The following is a 21067-nucleotide window of genomic DNA, read 5'->3' as shown; positions in this document are numbered from 1 at the left end:
TCTCTCCTTAGCTGAAAGGGTGTTTTAGGGTTTCATAAGGCCTCTTGTTGGAAATGCAAACCTTGACTAGACTGCATGAGTTGTCGTTGCATAACCTTGAGCTGTCTGGCTGAGCAGACCTGCTGACTACAAGTAAGCATCTGCTTCTGTGGGGCCATCATAAAGTACCATATGAATGCTGCGTGTTGATCTGGTGACCCTTTGTGATGACAGTGCCTTGCCAAGTTGGACCAGGGTCCTTCACTATGAGATGCCTGTTGTCCTAAGATTAATAAAATTATCTGATAGCAGCAAGAACATACCAACAAGGATGTCACCCATATTCAAGGGCTTATCAAGTCTGAAGAACCTCCACTCCAGACCCATCTCCTCAGTTGTGTGTTTGAGGAAGAGCTTGGTCATGTCAGGGGTTGGTGAGTAAAGGGCTGGTTAAGCAGAATACTTATAACAGCTGTAAATGGCAAAAACGAGTTTCACTGTTGTGCAGCTGCTACCTACTACCATTTCAATCAGCTATACTGTACTGTGCTTCATTAAATGAGATCAGAAAGGCAGTGGCTAAGATTGGAAATCGGTAGGGCAGCTGCTATTTGTGGTATTCCTGTTGAACTGATCAAAGTTGGGGGCAACCTCATGATATGAGGTTTATTTGCAGTAATGGAAGCCATTTCACTGACTGGTATCATTCCCCCTGACTGGATGAGGTATCTGGTCATCCCTTACTGGCAAGGGAAATTAGACCAACATGACTATTGTTTACTGTGATGTTAATAGTGCTCATTGTGGCAGGTAAGGTTTTTAGCATACACACTTTTTTTTAAAATGCAAATCAGACCAGTTGCTAAAGTTTCTAGGCCTGAACAACTTGCATTCACACTCAAGAAGTCTACTGTTGACTGTATCTTAGCATTTCATTGGAGTGCCAGTGTGAATTTTGAGGAGTTACATTTGATTCAGTAATCCCTGAGGAAGCTCTTTGTAGGGCTTCCTCAGGGATTATCTGGCATGTAGCTGACCTATATTCAAACAATGAGGGTGCTGTTAAGTGTGGAGGGGGAACTTCAGATTTCTCTCCATTAAATTGTGGAGTTGGGGATGTGTCTTTGCCCTTTCAGTTTTTACCTGAGTACTAGGTCAGGCAGTGAGTTGGAGTCACTGTGGAGTATCAGCTGGCAATTTTATGGTTTTTGACCTTGTGGTTAGTGATGCTATCCGCAAAACTGCCAGTCTGACAGGACTAGAGTTTAAATCCTGGTGTTGGCAGGTGGCGCCACTGGACTCAGTTGTGCATCCAACCTTTGTGAGTTGGTAAGTAAAATGAGTGTCGAGGGTAACACCTTGGGTTGGTAACTGTGGTTACCTGGCCTTGTATCACAGGGTAGTGGATGAATTACCCACCACAGACTCAAAGGAATAAGTTATCATTAGTATCTAGGGTAACACCTGGGGGAGGCAACTGTAGTAACCAGGAAGATGCGGTAGCTTTGTATCCCAGGAAACTATCTAAATAACTCACCACAGGCTTAAAGGCCTGACTTATGGAGATGAACACTGGAGGTAAGTGCCACATGGCGTCTGTCCCCACCTTTACCTCATGTTTTATCTTTCAGCCTTTTTTAAATGTAGAGAAACATGTCTTTAGAGGCATGAATGGGACATATATAAATAAATGTACATAGAGAGGTCGTCTGTTGTCTATAGTGATGTGAGTTCGATGACAGGCTGGGGGCAAGGGAAGTGATTGATGAATTTTGTTAAATCAAGCTACTAAAATTTCACTAGACTATTGACGTGATAAAAACACCCCTCCGCTAATACCACTGCAACAGCCCTGAATGAGAAATCCCTAGCATGTATTCAATATGGACAGTGGGTATTTGTGGCCAAAGGGTGACGCGAGAAAGGGTGTGGCACGTAGGAGGACTATTGGGCAACAGGGGCTATATATATATATATATATATATATATATATATATATATATATCGTTTTCGTTTTCGTTTTTTAAAGGCTCCAACATGCTTGTATGTGTCGGCCTTGGTCACCTAATGGTGGCTCTCCACGCTGCAGGATCCATTGCAGCCTCCCTGTTCAGTCCCTTAACCCTAAGGTCACACTTAATGACCTCGTCCCATGTCTTTCTCTGTCTACCCCTCATAACCCCACCCCCAATATTAACACTTCTCACCACCCTCACCCAATTATCATCCCCCATCCTCTCCACATGTCCAAACCACCTCAATCTACCTCTCCTCATCACAACACCAATACACTCCAGTCCCATCCTACCTCTCAACTCTTCCATTGTAAACCCAGCCCCTCCAGGCCTTGGACACAGGGACGCACTGCACATCCACCTAATCATTGTCATTTCTGTACGCCTGAGCCGGCGAATATCTTCCTCCTTCACTGCCCAGGTCTCACTGCCATACAGCATTACACTCCTAACACATGCTGCATACAAAGACCCCTTAGCACGTAGGGAGAGCCCTCTCAATGTCAGGAGAGGCAAGAGCTCCCTGAACTTCTTCCAACCACTTCTCACCCTAGCCACAGAGCTAGCTCCAGCCCCACCTCCAGCACACAACATGTCTCCCAAATAACAAAACTCTTCCACACACTCAAGAGATTCACCAGCAAGTTCAATCCTTTCACATCTGACAATCTCCACCTGCTCACCCCGGCACGCCGTACACATAAAATCAGCATTATCTCGCAGTCTACCTCTGATACCACTACATCTCTTATGCACCCATTTATCACACACACCACACAAGATGGAATTACTTCCCACACCCTTGTGGCAAACTGCACATGGCCACTCTCCCTCGTCTTTGACAGTACCGCCACCAACCCTAGATATCATCACTTTTGTTTTATCTGCATTTACCCTTAAACCCTTTTGCCCCATACCATCTCTCCACTTCCTAAACCTTTCCTCCGCCTCCCTTTCATTCTCTGCAATCAACACCAAATCATCAGCATACAACAACTCCCACGGGAGTCCGTTTCTAAAGTCACGTGAAAGGGCTTCAAGTACCATGATAAACAACATGGGACTCAAGACTGACCCCTGATGCACACCAACATTCACGGAAAACTCATCACTCAAATCTCCATTCACTCTCACCTGGGTGTGAGCACCCACATACATGGCCATAACCACCCTAACCAGCCACTCCTCCAAGCCAAGCTTTCTCATTGCCCACTTCACCACCTCTCTAGGGACTCTGTCAAAGGCCTTTTCCAAATCAACAAAAACAAAATAAAGATCCCTTCTCCTACCAACATATTTTTCCTGAAGCTGTCGAACAATGAATATGGCATCAGTGGTCCCCCTACCTGGCATGAACCCGAACTGCATCTCATCAATATTCACTCTTTCTCTAATCATACCTTCTAAAACTCTCTCCATTACCTTCATTATCTGATCTAAAAGCTTTATACCTCTATAATTTCCTCTTTCCAGGGCATCACCCTTCCCTTTATACACATTTACAATTACACTCTTCAGCCAATCATCTGGGACACCACACTCATAAATAATCCTATTTATCAGGTCAGTGACTAAACTCACCCCTATATCGCCTGAGGCCTTCAACATTTCGGCAGTCAACCCAGACACACCTGCTGCCTTCCCCACCCTCATCCTGCCTATTGCCTCACTCACAGTAGCAGTATCAATCAAAGGCCAAGGGCCAGACACTGGATCTGCTGGCTCCAAACCTTCCCTGTCCCAGTCAAACTCCTCATTCAACAACCGGTTATAATGCTCTCTCCATGCATCTTTAATATCCTCACTGTTCACCACTACCCTTCCTTCATCATTCTTCACACACTGCTCACCTATGATATCCCGATTATCCCTCTTCACCTGACCTGCCACTCTAAATATATTTTTCCTTTCCCCATGATTTAGGTTAGCAAGTAATTGTCTCTGTGACTCAGACTTTGCCCTGTATACCTCTCTTCTAGCCCTACGCTTGGCAGCCAAATATTCCTCTTTGCTACCACCCTTCTTCCATTCCCGGAAAAGCCTTCTTTTCTCCTTAATTGCAGCTTCTACACCCTCATCCCACCACCAAGTTACTTTATGTCTTGGTGGTCCTTTTGTCCAGACGCATGTTACATCAGTAACTCTCAAGAAATTGTTCTTGAGGGCTCTGTACTGTTCATTAACGCCTCTGTCTACAGCTCCCTGTTCAGCCACCACTCTCCTCAACTCGCTATAGAAGGCATCCCTTACTACTTGGTTTTTCAGCTTCCATATTTTCCTCCTAGGTACATAAGTCCTCTTTTTCATCACTTGTTCTTTAAGCACCATATCACAAATCAACAGTTTGTGCTGCTGCACACACTCCTCACTTCCTATAACTTTAACATCCCTCACTAACCTCCTATCGGCCCTCCTAACCAGAAAATAATCTATCTGACTGCTATTTCCCCCAGACTCATACGTAATTAACCTACTGTCTCTTTTCCTAAAATATGTGTTGCACACAATCATATCCGTTGCCTCCCCAAACTCGAGTATCCTTTCCCCTTCTGCATTCCTTAGACCATACGCACATCCCCCATGCACTCCTTCATAACCTTGTGCTGCTTCACCTACATGACCATTTAAGTCCCCTCCCAAAATCACTATCTCATCATCCCGCATACCACCCACTACACGTATTAAATCATCCCAAAATCTATCTTTCTCTGATTCATCCAATCCTGCCTGTGGTGCATATGCCGATATAATCGCAGCTACCTTTCTTCCCAACAGAATTTTCACTACCAATATCCTATCGCTTACTCTCAAAACATTCATAACATATTCCACCCATTTCTCCGCAACCATCACACCAACACCTCCATATCCGTCTGTCCCCCCCTGCCAAAACAACTTATAGCAACAGTCCTTCCCAACAATCTTTCTGGCTGATCCACCCCTGTACCGGACTTCCTGCAAACACGCCACATCCACCCACCTCCTACTGAATGCCTCAACGACTTCCCCGGCTCTTCCCCTCAAACTTCCCACATTCCATGAACCCACCCTCATCCCCATGGGTGATTTACTGTCCTCAGGCTTGCTTTGAAACTTATTTTGTTTTGTCATCTTCAGTATTAATAAAGGGGGGACAGACACAGTACAGGTCCCACTCACTGCACAGTCCCAGGTCCAGGCAATGGATCTGGGACCCCTAGCCCACCAGCTTACCAGTGGCTGTGGTAGTGGCCTCGGGGCACCCCGCCAGGACAGCTGCAGGGACACCCTCCAAGCGCGTCTTGGCACTGCAACTATCCCGCCATTATACACCCACTGATAGGGCAGCCTCCTGGGGCGCTACTCCCAGGTTCGGGCCCCTCTCTATTGGGCGGAAGCGGCAGCCTGAGAACCGCAATGCCCTGTACCCTCTAGCACAGGCCTGAGCCCCATCTCGCCCTGGACCGACGATCTATGCTGGCGGAACCCACGCCACGCCTCCCCCCAGAAGTCCGCCACTAGGTAGCGGGGGCAAAGTTTTCTGGCCGCATGCCCTTGCTGGCGCCAACCCCTGTAACGTAGTGGGATGCGTTGTGTGAAATGTAAAGTGCATGTGGTGTAGTGCATTGATAGTCAGAGGAAATGTTTGGGAGAGTATGCTGGTCTACTCTCCATGTTACTGTCACACTGAAAAGGTCAGCAAAGGGGGATGGTTACATAGCTAGTGAAACAGGAGCTCCAGCTCTCCCTATCACCAGCATTCCCATTCCCCTCGGGAGTACCACCCTGTTCGGCCCGTGCTACGGCCTCCTCCTGCAATATATATATATATATATATATATATATATATATATGGACAGGTATACATTAAATAGACAGATGGACAGGTAGGCAGATAGGCTGACTGCTACAATACCGTGTAGATACAGATAGATAAATAAACCGTATACTGCAGGTGTTAAGGAGACATCTGGCCGGGGAAGATGTCATTTTCTGTTCCCATATCCTGAGTTCCTGGTTGTAGTTCCGTTACTGCGCGGTTGGCTGCTCCTGGGCGTGGAACTAGAGAGAGAGGGATAGCGGTGACTTCCAAAACCCCAGCCATTCCTATGCTTTTTTTTTTTTTAATTGTTGCTTCGGCGATTTTATTCAGCTGAGAGAGGGGAAATATGGCTGTGTGTGGATTATAATGTGTTTGTTACTCGACAAGCCTTATTGATGAGGTAGAAACGAGTCTCCTTGGTTACTAGTCAAATTAACCCTCCAGTCTGACTACACTTGGCCAACGACTGAGGTAAAGGGGGTTAGGGGTCTGGTATCACTTAGGATTACATACGAGACTAGTAATATACAGTCTCTTTCTCTCTCCCTCTCTCTCTCTCTCTCTCTCTCTCTCTCTCTCAGCGGAAAGTCATGGAGAGTAGTCACGATAATTCAGTCACACCATGCACTTCTAAGGAGGTGGATGTTCGCTTCTCACTAAGTTCCTGTAGTACTTGTGTCTTTCGTTCGAATCTGACCGGCCCGAAACTTGAACTCGAGTCCTTCCAATTGCGAGCTCAGTTTGCTAACCAGTACACCACCCGTTCCCGCAAATGAAAGTCACGTTTCTGTATAGTGCCTTGTGTAACTCTGTGTGTGTGTGTGTGTGTGTGTGTGTGTGTGTGTGTGTGAGAGAGAGAGAGAGAGAGAGAGAGAGAGAGAGAGAGAGAGACTACTGAGTATTTTGAACAATGGTTTCTCCTATCCAGTGAAAATCAGAAAATAAAAACAGATTCTTGGATTTGACCAATGGCGCCTCTGGTAATATTTTTGTGCATTTTTGGACTTGTTAATGGAGGACACGCCCCACAAAATTCATGGGCGGAGTTGGATCAACTTTGGAATGACGAGATAAACGTTTTGGATCAGATTAAGTCCATTTTGAAATCTCTTGAAGATCTACGTCATGTTCTGAATGGGTAAGTAGCTTTGAAGATTTTGTTATGTCTCTCTCTCTCTCTCTCTCTCTCTCTCTCTCTCTCTCTCTCTCTCTCTCTCAAGGTACAGTACTAGTCCTAAGAAGCAATGAAGAAAGAAGGTGGAAAAGGAAGTTGAGGGAGATGGAGGGAGGTGGAGAGTCACCTGAATTTTACGCTATGCACAGGTGGATGCAAGCCAACCATTTCCCATCCTCACAGGTGGACTGATTCATAATACACTTGTGGTCGGTAAACATTAATTTAACCCATCCTTTCCTCTCCTCTAAAGGTATGTGGAGTCCTGGGAAGTGATAATGGAGGGAGGTGGAGAAGGGAAGTGGAGAGTGGGAGAGGGAGACCTGGCCCTGGCATTCTCCCTCCTTCGTCACACTGGCTTGGGATGGACCTCTGTGGACCAGGTGTTGCATAAGACACTACCACAGCTTAGGAATATTGGTGAGTACTTAGTGGTCCAGTGGGCTTAGGCCTTTCAGTACGATATGACCCATGAGGGATTACGTCCGGGGGAAGGCTGGGGTTCCCTATTCGTCACACTGATTTGGGATTGATCGTTGTGGACCATGTGTTACATCAGACAATGCCAATCCTTAAAGAGACTGGGGAGTACTACCAGGTTTAACTCATTCATGTATATCCAGCTTAGAAGACATGAGTGAGGGTTTAGATCTGAGCAGACAGGTACGAAGATAGAGAGATAGGTGGGGAGCTTTAGAGGTAGGCAGAAAAAGATAAACAGATAAATAAATTTAGTTTTCAAGCTGACGGAGAAGCTTCCAAGGAGAGCAGACAGACAGAGAAATGGACAGAAAGACAGATAAATAGATAGTTAGATAGACAGATAGGTGGAGAGAATGGAGAGTGAGAGACTAACGAAGAGAGTGTATGTGAGTGAGGTGGAGGTGGGGAGAGGGAGAGGGAGGCCAAGGATGAGATGGAGAGATGGAGTGGAGAGGTATATGAAAGAGAGGGGTGTGAGCTGCGAGCAGGGCAGTGAAATGGCGGGGGACAGGTTGACATGGAGGCGATTTGTTTGTGGCCACCTCTTACGGGATTAAGGCGTCTGGCAAGAGATAGATAGATAGATACATAGACAGATAGATAGAAAGAAACGTAGATGGATATATTGATGTATATTTCTTTCTAACCCACAGAGAAGATTGCAAGGAGGGCAGACGAAGAATTTCTACCCAACGCAGACGACGTTAGGGAAGCATCGGAAGCAATGGCTCGAGTTTCCCACATCTACCGTGCAAACATCACCCTCCTGGCTACCTCGGGCATCTTCCAGGCGGCGCTGACGGAGGAGGGAGGGAGGGAAAATTTCAGTGAGCATCAGTATTATCATTCGCTTTCGGGTAAGGTTTATTCTGCCGTATTTTCTTTTGGCTGCTTTCTCTGTTTTATTTTTCTTGTGCTTTATTTTCTTTTCCTTTCTTTCTTTTTATTTTTTCTTCTGTTACGTTACTATCATGTGCTTTTCTGTAGTTTATCATGTGTTTTTGGAAAAGCTGTGTATTCGGAAGATACAGCAGGTTTCCCCCCTCACCCCCCAAAAAAAGCCTTCTAAAGAAAAGGTTTTCATGCATTTTGTGAGTTCTCTTGAAATTATTTTCTAATTCAAGTTTTCTTCCCTATTAAACATACTTATATTTTCCATAATCTCATCTCACTCGTCTCACACCCAACCAAACCCTCTCTTCATCCACCTAGTGGCCGACCTTGCAACCATCGGAGTGGCTGCTATCAACAGTGGGTACTTTGAAGTGGGCGTACAGTTTCTGTGGGCGGCCAGGGCAAGAGCTACGCCCACCATGCCCCACGTCCACGCCCACTTAAACGCCCATAGCAACGCCCACATCCAGACCCACATCTACTGTCTTCTAGGAGACGATTACACCATTGAGAAACTGGACAATTTACTGGATACCGCCGTGAGAGTGGTGAGGCAAGCCAGTCTTCTGTATAGCTACTGTACTGTTTTTTTTGTTTTTTATCTGATAGAAGTGGACTACTTTCATATCTTTCCCTACCCAGCCACACCCTACCTTTTACCCTACCCTACCCTACTCTACTCTACCCTACCTTACTCTACCCTGTCCTGCCATACTCTACCCTTCTCTGTCTTATCCTTCCCTACCCTACCCTATCATGTCTCTCTCTACCCAACCCTAACCTGTCTTACCCTACCCTTCCCTACCCTACCATACCTTATCTTACCCTACCCTGCCATACCTTACCCTACCCTGCCATACCTTACCCTACCCTACCCTACCCTACCCTACCCTACCCTATCCTACCCTCTCCTAACTTAACCTAACCTCACCTAACCTAACCTAACCTAATCTTTCCCCAGCATGATCATGTGTTAAAAATTCGGGGTCCCCGTTCGCTCACACACACTACTGCTCAAACACCCTATGGGGATCGGGACGGGGTGATGCGGAGAGATGGAGAGACGGAGGATGGAGAGAGAAATGGAGGAAGAAAAGAGTGCTTTGACCACGAGGGAAGGAAGGAAGAGAGAGACAAGAAAAGTGATGATGAGGGAGAACGAATGAATGAAGGGAGAAGAGAAAGGATAGAAAGAAAGAAGAATGATGGTGAAAGAATGGATGAAGAAAAGAAAGAAAATAAAGACAAGAAAAATAAAGAAAGCAGAGACAAAGAGAAAGCAGATCTAATGATGAGAATGGAAACAATGCGGAACAGTAAAGAAAGAGAGAAAGAAGGTAACGACACAAAGGAGGAAAATAAATCCAGAAAGAGAGAAAAAAGAGAAAATAAACGCAGAAGGAGAGAAAGTATAGAAAATAGAGTGGATGCAGTAGTAGGGGTGGATTACCTTCGACTTCACGGGAACAAGACGTGGATGATGGAAGAACGAGTTTTGGTGGAGAGGATGCAAGTGGAGAGGCTGTGCAGAGGCGAAGGTTTGAGGGTACGTATGATGGTGGTGGTGGTGTTGGTGGTGATGGTGGTGGTTGTGGTGGTGGTTGTAGTTGTGGTAGTGACGGGGAAGGAAATGCAAAAACTGCGTAGGGTGATAATGGCGATGATAATTATGATGGTGGTGGTGGTGGTGATAAGTTAATAGATAAACACACACACACACACACACACACACACACACACACACACACACACACACACACACACACACACACACACACACACACACACACACACACACACACACATATTTATCAATGTCCATTCCTCCCTTTCCAGCCTTCTTCAGTTACCTCTCAACTTTCGTGTCGATACATGAATGGAGGCAGCCCATGGTTAACTATAGGCCCTCTGAAGGTGGAACAAGTGTCGCTGGACCCATATATAAGCTTGGTATACGGGGTTCTGGGGTGGGGGGAGGCGGGGGAGATCAGGAGGAACGCTGCCCCCCACTTACATACCCCCAACCACCACCCCCCACCTCAGAGCAAAGGGGCACCCACTTCAAAACGTTTAAATCCTTCCCTGAAACAGTAAGTGTGGTGTTCTTTGGCATTTCTGTTTCGGCTTACGTTTGTTACTGCTTATGTTTGTTTTTGTGCTTCATGCTGTTTGTTTGTGTTACTGTTTGTGTATGTGTTTGTTACTGTTTTTGCTTTAAGCTGTATATTACCGTTTGTGTCTGTATCCCTCAGTGTATGGTTGGATGGGCAGGAAGGACCACTGAAGAAGCTGGAACGTCGACTTTCTCACCTTCTGTCAGTCTCTCTCACACCACAAGACTCAGAACCTTTCATGGTGGGTAGAAATATACTTTTACCATCACGAACTAAAGCGTTGACAGCTCCTTGTTAGTATCTTTCCAAACGTCAGAGAGTATCCAACCTTCTCACACACATTTGTTAGGTGCTTCATATTGCTATAATTTCCTCTCAGGTTGGTGACTACGGGCTTGGAGGGAGTTACGATGCACATAGAGATACTCACTGGCCCATGAGGACTCCCATACATGCTACAGCAGGTGAAAGGATGGCTACTGTGCTTACCTATCTTACAACACCCACGCAAGGTGAGCTTATGTTGCTATGTCATGCTACTGTATACTCAGCTATGTTGTGTTATTTTATTCTGTTATGCTGTGGTATGTAATTTTATTTTCAAAACGTTTAAATAGAGTTAAATTAAGATATAGATAGACGGAGGTGTTAGTGAGTCTCCTTAACAGACGAAACCACTGCTCTAAAACCTTTTCCTCCCTCTTACAGGCGGGCATACAGTATTCCCGTGGGTGGGTGTTGGGATAAGGGGCATAAGAGGCTCGGCATTAGTGTGGTGGAATGTGCTGGCATCTCACGAACATGATTTCCTCACCGTTCATGCTGCCTGTCCACTCTTGAGAGGCATAAAGACAAGTAAGTGACCACGAGTGCAAATGTTTTTAATACTGGGACTGGTAACTCTTTCTAATCTAATTTTCTGTACCTGAGAGTGTCAATATTGGTACTATTAACCCTTTCACGTGGGGATAACTCTAGTATCTTAACCTCAGACGATTTTATTTAGCTGGGAGAGTCATAAGAGCCTGAGTGTGAGTGAACATTTTATTTTTACTTGCAGTTGTGACGAAGTGGGTTGGGTACAGTGGCCAGTGGATGAACCTCCCCTGCCCTACCGATCCCTCCACAAAGATCATACTGCCCTCACACTAACCCTCACACTAGTCCTCACACTGGACCTAACACTCACACTAGCCCTCATCTCTTACATTAGCCCCCATACTAGCTCTCATACTGGCACCCATATTAACCCTCATAATGGCTTACTCTAACCTTCAAACTAACCCTCATTTGCTCTCAAACTGGCACACTGTCTCACACTAGCTTTCATACAAGCTCTCATAAAACACACACACACACACACACACACACACACACACACACACACACACACACACACACACACACACACACACATCAATACAAACGCATTACATTTTCAAAACTGCTGAAAAGTGTGATTAATCGTGTGTATTTGACGCCATTTACGAGATGACAAAGAAGGTGTTAGGAAGTGAAGAAAACTACAATATCTGACACGAATGATAGACAGGAAAATGTTAGATTCGTAGAATTAATGTGAAACGTAAGAGTCTGAAAATATAATTTGGTTTTGACCCCTAGAAAGTGCTAAAGTATGATCGAGAATTACTAGTGCACAAGATAAAAATGGCTTAGAATCGGAAGGCAGTGTAATGTCAGTTCTAGAGTGAGTTTGAAGGCGTTATGGTGTAAAGAAAGTTTGAAATGTGAAAAAAAAAAATCAAAAGTGAAAGAAAGAAAAGAGTCGCAAAGGTTTTCGGAAAAGTAATGCAAGACTTAAATTAGTTTGAAAACATGAGCAAATATGCGATACTTGAATCATGGCTTCGAGAAAATGTGAAGTGCAACGGAAAACGTGTATCACAAAGGAGGGAAACAGGTCCACTTGAGTAATATCACGTCGTCGCGAAAGTCTGAAATTATCCTTGTGTAATGGCACGAGAAATTGACTGACTGTGTATTGTGATGGAAAATGTCGTGGTAGTCGTTATAAGTGTTATAGATTCTACAAAGCAACGTGTGAGGACTGCTGGAGTGCTGGGCCTGAGGAGACGGGCCATCCAGCCTCTAAGATCACCTACTCTCTTTGATGGATGGTGTCCCTCCTCTCGATTCTTCTGAAAAAGGTAAGGTGAGATGAGTTTAGATTGTTTTTACCCCTTATTGTATATCTTGTGTGTTGTGGGGACGGCTCAGTCAGCATTATCAGTCTGTTCTGCATAATTTACTCCCCACTCTCACTGCCACATCCACGCCCACACCAGCAGAGTGAGCCGTTCCCGCAACACTCAAGGTACCGTCAGCTGAGTTTCCAGTGGAGCGCTGCTGACGGACCAACCTGTCAAAATAGCCTGCCTCAGGGAAAGGGTTAACTGCAGCCAACCTATGACAGTTTATATCTTACTCTTGCCACCTCCAGACGATTTTATTCAGTTTGGGAGAGACTTCGAACTGGAGAGGTTAGATACTGCCTTCATTAACACATCCACTGCTAGAGATATCAGTGTGTACAAAAACGGGGTGATGATGATGATGATGATGATGATGGTGTACTTATTTTGCACGTATGATAAATCCTCATATACACACACTTGTATTTAGACAAGCACACTTAATCTTTCCTCTTCCTGTTCACCATTCCTTTTCCTTCTTTCCTCCTCCTCCTCCTCCTCCTTCTCCTCCTGTCCTTCCTTCCTTCACCCATGTATTTTCTCTTCCTCCACCCATGTATTTTCTCCTCCTCTTTCTTCATCTATAATACCTTCTGCTGTTTCCCTCCGTTTCCTCCTCCTCCTTCTCTTCTTCCTTCTTCTCCCTTTCTCATTCTTTTCTTCCTTCTCCCCCTCTTCTTCTCTTCCTTCTCCTCTTTTTCTTCTTCCTCTTCCTATTCCTCTTCTCCGTCTTGCTTACGGTGTAGGGTAGGGAGGGGTAAAGGGGAGACTGTTACATAGGCTATCGGATATTGATTGCGTTGTGTCTATCTTCTTCCTTCTTTCCTTCCCCATTTTCTTCTTTCTCTCCCTCTTTCCTTCCTTCCTTCTTTCCTTCCTTCCTCTTTCATTTTCTTCTTCACACAACCTCTCTCTCCTTCCTTACGTTATTTTCCTTCCTTTTTTCCTTCCTTCTTTCGTTCCTCTCTCCTTTCCCCTTTCTTTTTGCATTACAGATTTCCTAAGAAGTCGTACTCTTAATCCCTCCTTACATTTTCTTCTTATTTCCTTCCCTCCTTTCTTCGCATCTGCTTTGCTCTCCTTGTTTGTCACTCCTTTTCCTTCTCCTTCTTCGTCTTCTCCTTCCTGTTTACGAGGTAGGGAAGGGTAAGGTAAGGTAAGGTAAAGGGGGAGGCTCGTTACATATCGGATATTGATTATGCTGTGTTCCCGTTCATCCATCCTACCTTACACAACTGTCCTTCTTTCCTTCCTTCTTTTCTTCCTTCCTTCCTCCCTTCTTACCTACCTTTCTTCTTTCCTCTCTTCCTTACCTACCTACCTACCAACCTACCTACCCTCCTACCTTCCTTTTTCCTTCCTTCCTTTTCTCCAATCTCTACCAGTGTCACAAAGGACTTTGTAGTTACTTGTAGAGAAGTTTTGTGTTTTAGTTCTCACTCTCGATTTCTTGTAGTAGGAATTAAAGATGAGTACAAGGAGTTGATCTTCATTTATTATCTTCAGAGAAATCTAAGTTGAGCAGGGTATGTCTTACAGAGACAATATAATAAGTAAGTCTAGTTGAGCCCCTCTTCTCTTGTTCACTCTCTCCACTACCTGTCGGTTCAATCGCTCGCCTCCTTCTGAGCTCTCTTTCCTAAATTCTGGTGAAACAGGGGTCGTGTTACGTGTGTTACACTGTGGTTGGAAAGTTCCAGAAACCTGTGTGTGAGTATGTGTGTATGTCACTAGGCTTTGTTCCCCTGCTATCTCGCTGACACACTACCTGCATCATCATCTGACATTGCTACTTCCTAATCTGTCGTCAGCATTTCCTCAGTTAACTTGCAAGATCATTTCCCTTTCCCAGGCTCGCATAGAGCTGTCTATCTGTCTATTTATCTATCTATCTATTATGATTTGTAAATATAATATGAACTCATAACACCAGGACCTCCTCACTTCCTCTTCCTCCTCCCTTCTCCCTTCCTTCCTTCCTCCCACTCTCCCTCGCTTCTTTCGTCCCTCTCACTTTCTTCACTCAGTTTTGCAAATGTAACGTTCCACTACAGGTCTCTCCTAAGCTGTATAGGATCATTTAGCGACAGGAAAAGTAAATATATAAAAGACATCAGTTTAATACAGAAATTTAATCTGTGTGAGGTGGATCGGCGTTTCAGTATTAAAGTTGTAAAATTGGCCCACTTACGTCAGATGAAAACAAATGGAATACTCTGAGCTACGGAAGGTGGAAGTACGTCAATGTGTGTGTGTGTGTGTGTGTGTGTGTAGGTCGGGATATTACGCACATTTGCATACCCAAATGTATTTCTTACCCCTCTTCTCGCATGGAACAAATACTGTGTACCTGGTTATTAGTTTAGACAGTCTCCACTTCGAACTACAGTCCTTTCATCTAAACTTGGCCCTGATTTTCGTCCATTAGCTTCTCCTTTCACTTAGCTAATTGGCAAAGAAGACAATGCTATATACTTTACATCCTTTCCATAGCACTTCAACTCAGCTAGCATCGTATTCTAGTGTTATACCGTTTTAGCTTAGCATTCAAGATGGAGAGATGGCAATTCTAGGCCAAGTTAGAGTAAAATGAGTATAGCTGTGTGTAGCGAGGGAGGTTATGTATATTTGCATACCCATATTTATTTTTTACCTCCCTCCTGCACAGAACGAATATTGTGTACGGTATCTGGTTGTTAGTTTAGCTCGAATTTCCCTACGTTTGTGTGTGTGTGTGTGTGTGTGTGTGTGTGTGTAAATACTGTGATGTTTTTATGCTTTTTTCTTGTCTGTTTTCCATTTTCTCACTCAAGCGCGTGTCATCACCGACCCCTACATCCATAAATCAAGTTATCAGTAGAGATTTACCGCGTGGACCGTGATGGAATGCTTTGTTAATACCACACAATCCTGTACAATCCCTCCTGACTATTGAGTATGGTAATGGCGCTAGAGAGAGAGAGAGAGAGAGAGAGAGACGGGATATGAACAGAGATGAGGAGACACATGTAAATCAATTCTTCTTTCCTTCTCATCATCCCTCCCTCCCTCACTCATTCATTTATTTTCCCTTCCTCTATCAGTTCCTTCCTCTCCATGGACCCCATATTCCTTCCCTCTCTCTCACTCACTGTCACTCATGTCCTTTCCCTCAATCTGTTCCTTTCTCTCCATCTTCCCTCCCTCACTCACTCACTCACTCACTTGTCCTCTTCCTCCCACCTTCCCTACCAACCTCTCTCCCTCTCTCTCTCTCTCTCTCTCTCTCTCTCTCTCTCTCTCTCTCTCTCTCTCATTACAAATTCCTCCAGTATAAACACTCGTCACTCCCTCTAACCACAAACAAAAGACACCTCTCAGCCTCTATATATTTTTCCCTGACGTTGAAATCTTTTGTTTGACGGTGACACATCTTAAAAGCCGGGAGAGAGAGAGAGAGAGAGAGAGAGAGAGAGAGAATTACGAAAAATCGAAAGAAAAAGAAAAACGCGGGTATTAGAATTCTGTAGGCGTCTCAGTGTTACCACATCACCTGTTGCTGTATTCCACAGTGTTGCCAAGAGTATAACGACAACAGCCTACGAGAAATCAACAACAGAGAGGATAAATAGATGGTCGATAGATAGGTAGATAAATAGATGGATAGACAGATAGACAGAGATAAGTAGGTAGATTGATCTCATTACATCTGTATCTATCTCTGTTACCATATCTATCTGTCTATCTATCTGTCCATCCATCTGTATTTATCTATCTATCTGTTTATCTAACTACGGAGAGAGGGAAGGGGAAGTGGGAGGGAAAAGAGAGTGAGTGTCGTGGAGAAGGAGGAGAAAGGAGATGGGCGAGGGACAAGGAGGAGGATAGGGGGAGGGGGAGGAGAAAGGGAGGGAAAAGGGATTGGAGGAAAGGGAGGGAGATGGAAGGAGAAAGAAGTACGTGAGAGAAAGGAGAAAGAGAGAGGGAGGAAAGAGGGAGAGAGAAATGAGGGGAGTAAGGGGCGGGGAAAAGGCCAATGGATCGTCTTAGTAAATGAGAGGTTTTGTGGGATAGGGTATATGTATGCTGACGAGAGAGAGAGAGAGAGAGAGAGAGAGAGAGAGAGAGTGTGGAAGCTTGAATGATTAGTAGTGAATGGAGTTGTGGCGAATTTTCACCGAGAACACTAACGATTATTTTTTCTGTGGGTCCCACTTGCTCCATTAATTAATAGTGTAGAAAAGATGATGATTTTGATGATGGTAGTGGTGGTGATGATAATGATGATGATGATGATGATAATGATGATGTATGTGTGATATTCTTATGACCTCTCTTTCTAGCGAGGCTGCGTGTCGTAGCTATGGTTTTGATGATGATGATGATGATGATGATGATGATACAGGAGGGAGATGTAGCTAACTGAAACACAAGTTGCAGCAGGAAAAGAAGTCGGCAATTAGCATTTTTAGAAACCGATTATGATGGTATTGATGATAATGACGGTGATATTAATGACTAATGATGATTATGATGTGGATGATGTACTGTTAATGAACTTTTTCAGATCTTCATATAAATTTTCTGTTAATGATGATGATAATAATGATGATAATGATGACGGTAAAAAATACTAACAAACAAAAATTGATAAACAAGATATATTAGTTATTTTCCCGCGCTCTCTCTCCCTCTCTCGTGCGGGGTTGCAAATCGGAGTGTTCCCGTGGCTGTTCCTCTTTAATATAGGGTTGCAAAGCGGTGCGAGGAGCCAGGCTTTCCTCCATCACATAACCCGTTTTTATCTTCTAGTTTCCTATGCCCTTATTTCACTCCCTATTTTATTTTCCTTATTTTGTGGATTAATTTGGATGCGGGGGAGAATTTGAATTTAAATAGGGAAATAGGGTTTAAAATAGGAGCGAAATTGGCCACAGGAAACTCCACCTGGAGCATATGTGAACAGTGTGGTAGCTCCCCCGCCCCCCCCTCTCTCTCTCTCTCGAATGTACACATAGGGCGTCGATCCACTCGCTTTTCCCGCCCTTTCCTCACCCAAGGATCTTCCCCTCCTCTCTGTCTCTGTCTCTGTCTGTCTGTCTGTCTGTCTGTCTGTCTGTCTCTCTCTCTCTCTCTCTCTCTCTTAACTGCACACATAGGGCGTTGATCCGCATACTTTTCCCTCCCTTGTTTCACTCTACAGTAGTACTCCCCTTTTGTGGCTCTATGACATAACGTAATTCCTATTGTCGTATCCCCCAGTTTTGAAGGGAGCGACATAAGTTTGGTATTTTTCCGCCCTTTATTCATTGTAGAAGTTCTATCCCTCACCTCCCTCACCCTAGAGTTTCTCCTCCTTTCTTCCCTTGCCTCACAGCTTCCACTTTGGTTTCTTAACACGAAGGAATTCCTCTTCTTACAACAGTGCCGGTATGTTCACCATGGATAGCGAGCTTCTTTGAGGCTGATGGTTGTTGTTGTTGCTGCCTAAACTCGGTCTGTCTAGCCGATTAGACCCGTCGGCCACAGGTAAGCAACTGCTGCTGCTGGATCATCCTACTGTCACAGTGCAGTACATACACCGCGTAAGGATCCGGCACCCCCTTGTGGTTGACAGCACCTCACCAGGGTCGGTCCAGGGTCCTTCCCACGGTGAGTTGCAGAGAAATATAAGGAAGTTTGGCTTCTAGGTGGACGCCGCAGTTGCTCCACCCAGGGTGCACAGCGCCACCACGTGTAGGCTTCTCGTCAGCGCCTGAGGGTAACGGTACTGTAGTTTATTGACGGAAATCGAATCTGACAAGGATCCCTGACCCCCTTCAGCTCACGTGATGGCCAGGTGTGGATGGACTGGATGCTTGAGTTGACTAGTAACCAAGGAGACTTATTTCTACCCCATAACTAACACTAAGTGCCTGTGGAAAGCCAGACATACAGATAAGGAAGTTCGGGAGTGTTGTGGTGCTGATGTGGATGTTCTGAAATGTATTAGCAGAAATACCTTGAGATGATTTGGCCATGTGGAGAAGATGGAGAATGAGAGATTGACAAGAAGAGTGTGTGAATGACTTGGAGGAGTGGGGGGGGGGAACCGAGTAGGAGATGGTAGGATGGGCTTGAGAGGTACTTGGATGACGGTGCCTTTACTTGGAGGGAGGCAAGCTTGATGGAGGAGGACCGAATGACATGTAGACAGTTGTTTGTGGCCACCCCCTCCGGAATTCAGGCGTCTGGCCATAGATAGACTGACATACAGAAATAGATTTAGATGGATAGATAATTAGATAGATAGATATATAGATAGACAGATAGATAGGTAGGTGGTTAGACGAGTGACCCAGTTCCGTCAGATAAAGACTGCAGGTTTAGGCTTCAAAATTCCCTCCCTTTTTCACCACGTCACTTGGCTGCCTGGCTTTGCCGCGGTCAGAATCACGCGTTAATTAATTTATCTGTAATTTATTGCCTGTTTGCGGAATGTCATTAAATTGTTGACCCAGCCATAGCGTCGTTTTCACCTTTTGTTGTTTTGTTTCTGTAACTTTCAGAATGATATGCGTGTAAACAACAATGTTGTACTGTATGAAGTATAGCAAGTATATCATGGAGCTGAGAGAGAGAGAGAGAGAGAGAGAGAGAGAGAGAGAGAGAGAGAGAGAGAGAGAGAGAGAGAGGTTTTCGAAATTTCCGAATAAAAACTGTACTCTTGCAGGAAAAATTGTAGAAAACATTTTACACTTAATATCCTCTCGTATATCTATCTATCTATATACCTAGGCTGCTTCCCCCAAGGAAAGGGAGGTAGCCGAGACAGGACGACTCACTCTCCACTTACTCATCCATTCAAACACATTCATTCGCATCTTAGCCCCAAAGGGGAGAACGGACAGATCCTCACCGCACCACACCGCACAAGGGTCAACTGGGCAATGCAATCAGTGACATCCGCAGCAGGGCCCGACAGCAGAACTGGTTTACCCCTGCCACATCATAACAGACCCATCCCCTTACCCGCACCTGACCTGACTAGCTGATCAGACCAAATGCGGGAGAATATCCCCTCAGGGCTGCGTCATCACTTATTCATTCACAATTTCTCTCCATTTATTTCTGTCACGCACAGCCACTCTTCCTTGCTCAACAGACATCCCTCTCGCATCCAGCGCTCTCTTCACACTGTCCATCCATCCTATTCGTGGTCTTCCTCTCAGCCTTACACCTCTCACATCAGATCTAGTTATCTTTTTCACCAATCGCTCATTATCCATTCTCTCCATATGCCCAAACCATTGCAACACCCTCTGCTCAACTCTACCAGCCATCTCCCGAACAACTCCAGTTCTCCTTCGCACTTCATCATTTCGCACCCGATCCATACACGTCACTCCACACATACTCCTCAAACATCTCATCTCCATTACATTCAAACTTTTCCTCTCTGCTACACCCATATTCCATGTTTCAGACCCATATAATGCAGTCGGTACCACAACACCCTCATACAGCCTTCTCTTTACATCCATTCTAAGCGAACGACATTTAAACACTTTTTTCATTCCTCCCAGCACCTTTCCTACTTCATTTATTCTAAACTTCACTTCTGCATCTATTCTTCCATCCACAGCAACATGTGACCCTAGATATTTAAAACAATCTACCTCCTCAAGCAACTCATACCCAGCATAAAAATAGTTTTCGATATTAAAGCCATATAAAGAGCCTACAGCAGAATGTTCAGGAATACTATGCACAATAAATCACTAAGGAACGGGTGCAACGAGTGTCCCAAGCAACAACCACCGCCACAACATAAGCACCACAAATATTAATGGTAAATTCTTTAGTGCAAAATTTCTACCCCGTTCAATTCAGGATTCACGAATAAAAATAAATGAATAAAAAAAAGTATGGCGTAAAATATAAACAGAGAATATTAATCCCAAACCTCCCGAGCAGGTTTATTTCAGCCTGTAGCGGAGTCGACATTTTTTCTCGATTTTTTTCCTATACACGCATTTTGGACTGAACCTGGGTCTAATTGGACGTAGGTTATTATGTTGGGAATATTATCAATACAGGATATATATGTTTTAGAAGCCTGGTGGTCTAGTGGGTTAAGGCGCTACAACCAGACTGAAAAAGTGTTTATATAAAAAATGGTGAAGAATATTGTACAAATGGAGGTTATTTCGGGATGTATCTTTATTTCGAATTTTTATATGGTATTGAACGATGGTATGGAGGAGGGTTGTTTGTGGTGGTGAGAGAGAGAGAGAGAGAGAGAGAGAGAGAGAGAGAGAGAGAGAGAGAGAGTCCTATACCTTAGTCCCAGTAAGTTGCCAGGCAGGTGACCTACGCAAACCTTTGAAGGAGAGACTCTTGTTTATCTTCTCTTAGCCTGTGTTGACCCACGC

At 44.7% G+C, this 21067-nt stretch overlaps 1 protein-coding gene across 1 annotated transcript; it reads left to right on the top strand.

The window, feature by feature from the left end:
• The first annotated feature begins 6764 nt into the window (after positions 1 to 6764).
• LOC145409549 (prolyl 4-hydroxylase subunit alpha-3-like) lies at positions 6765 to 11613 on the top strand. Its single transcript, XM_080279937.1, has 11 exons — positions 6765 to 6934; positions 7224 to 7390; positions 8107 to 8310; positions 8666 to 8895; positions 9309 to 9394; positions 9752 to 9893; positions 10184 to 10437; positions 10600 to 10702; positions 10841 to 10973; positions 11170 to 11316; positions 11522 to 11613. Exons 1-11 carry the CDS (start codon positions 6765 to 6767, stop codon positions 11611 to 11613), a joined length of 1728 nt encoding a protein of 575 aa, XP_080136063.1.
• The last annotated feature ends 9454 nt before the right edge of the window (positions 11614 to 21067 follow it).

The sequence above is a fragment of the Coenobita brevimanus genome, chromosome 81 (genome assembly GCF_032717465.1).
Source record: "Coenobita brevimanus isolate Jiangsu-jjx chromosome 81, ASM3271746v2, whole genome shotgun sequence".
In the NCBI taxonomy this organism is placed as follows: domain Eukaryota; kingdom Metazoa; phylum Arthropoda; class Malacostraca; order Decapoda; family Coenobitidae; genus Coenobita; species Coenobita brevimanus.
This window is presented reverse-complemented; position numbering and strand designations above follow the sequence as displayed.

What these genes read in the sequence shown, in the direction of transcription:
- LOC145409549 (XM_080279937.1), top strand. Translation starts at nt 6,765, where the DNA reads ATGGCGCCTCTGGTAATATTTTTGTGCATTTTTGGACTTGTTAATGGA. An exon ending in CTACGTCATGTTCTGAATGG is followed by an intron (nt 6,935 to 7,223) that starts GTAAGTAGCTTT and finishes TCTCCTCTAAAG; the next exon opens with GTATGTGGAGTCCTGGGAAG. An exon ending in AAGACTCAGAACCTTTCATG is followed by an intron (nt 10,703 to 10,840) that starts GTGGGTAGAAAT and finishes ATTTCCTCTCAG; the next exon opens with GTTGGTGACTACGGGCTTGG.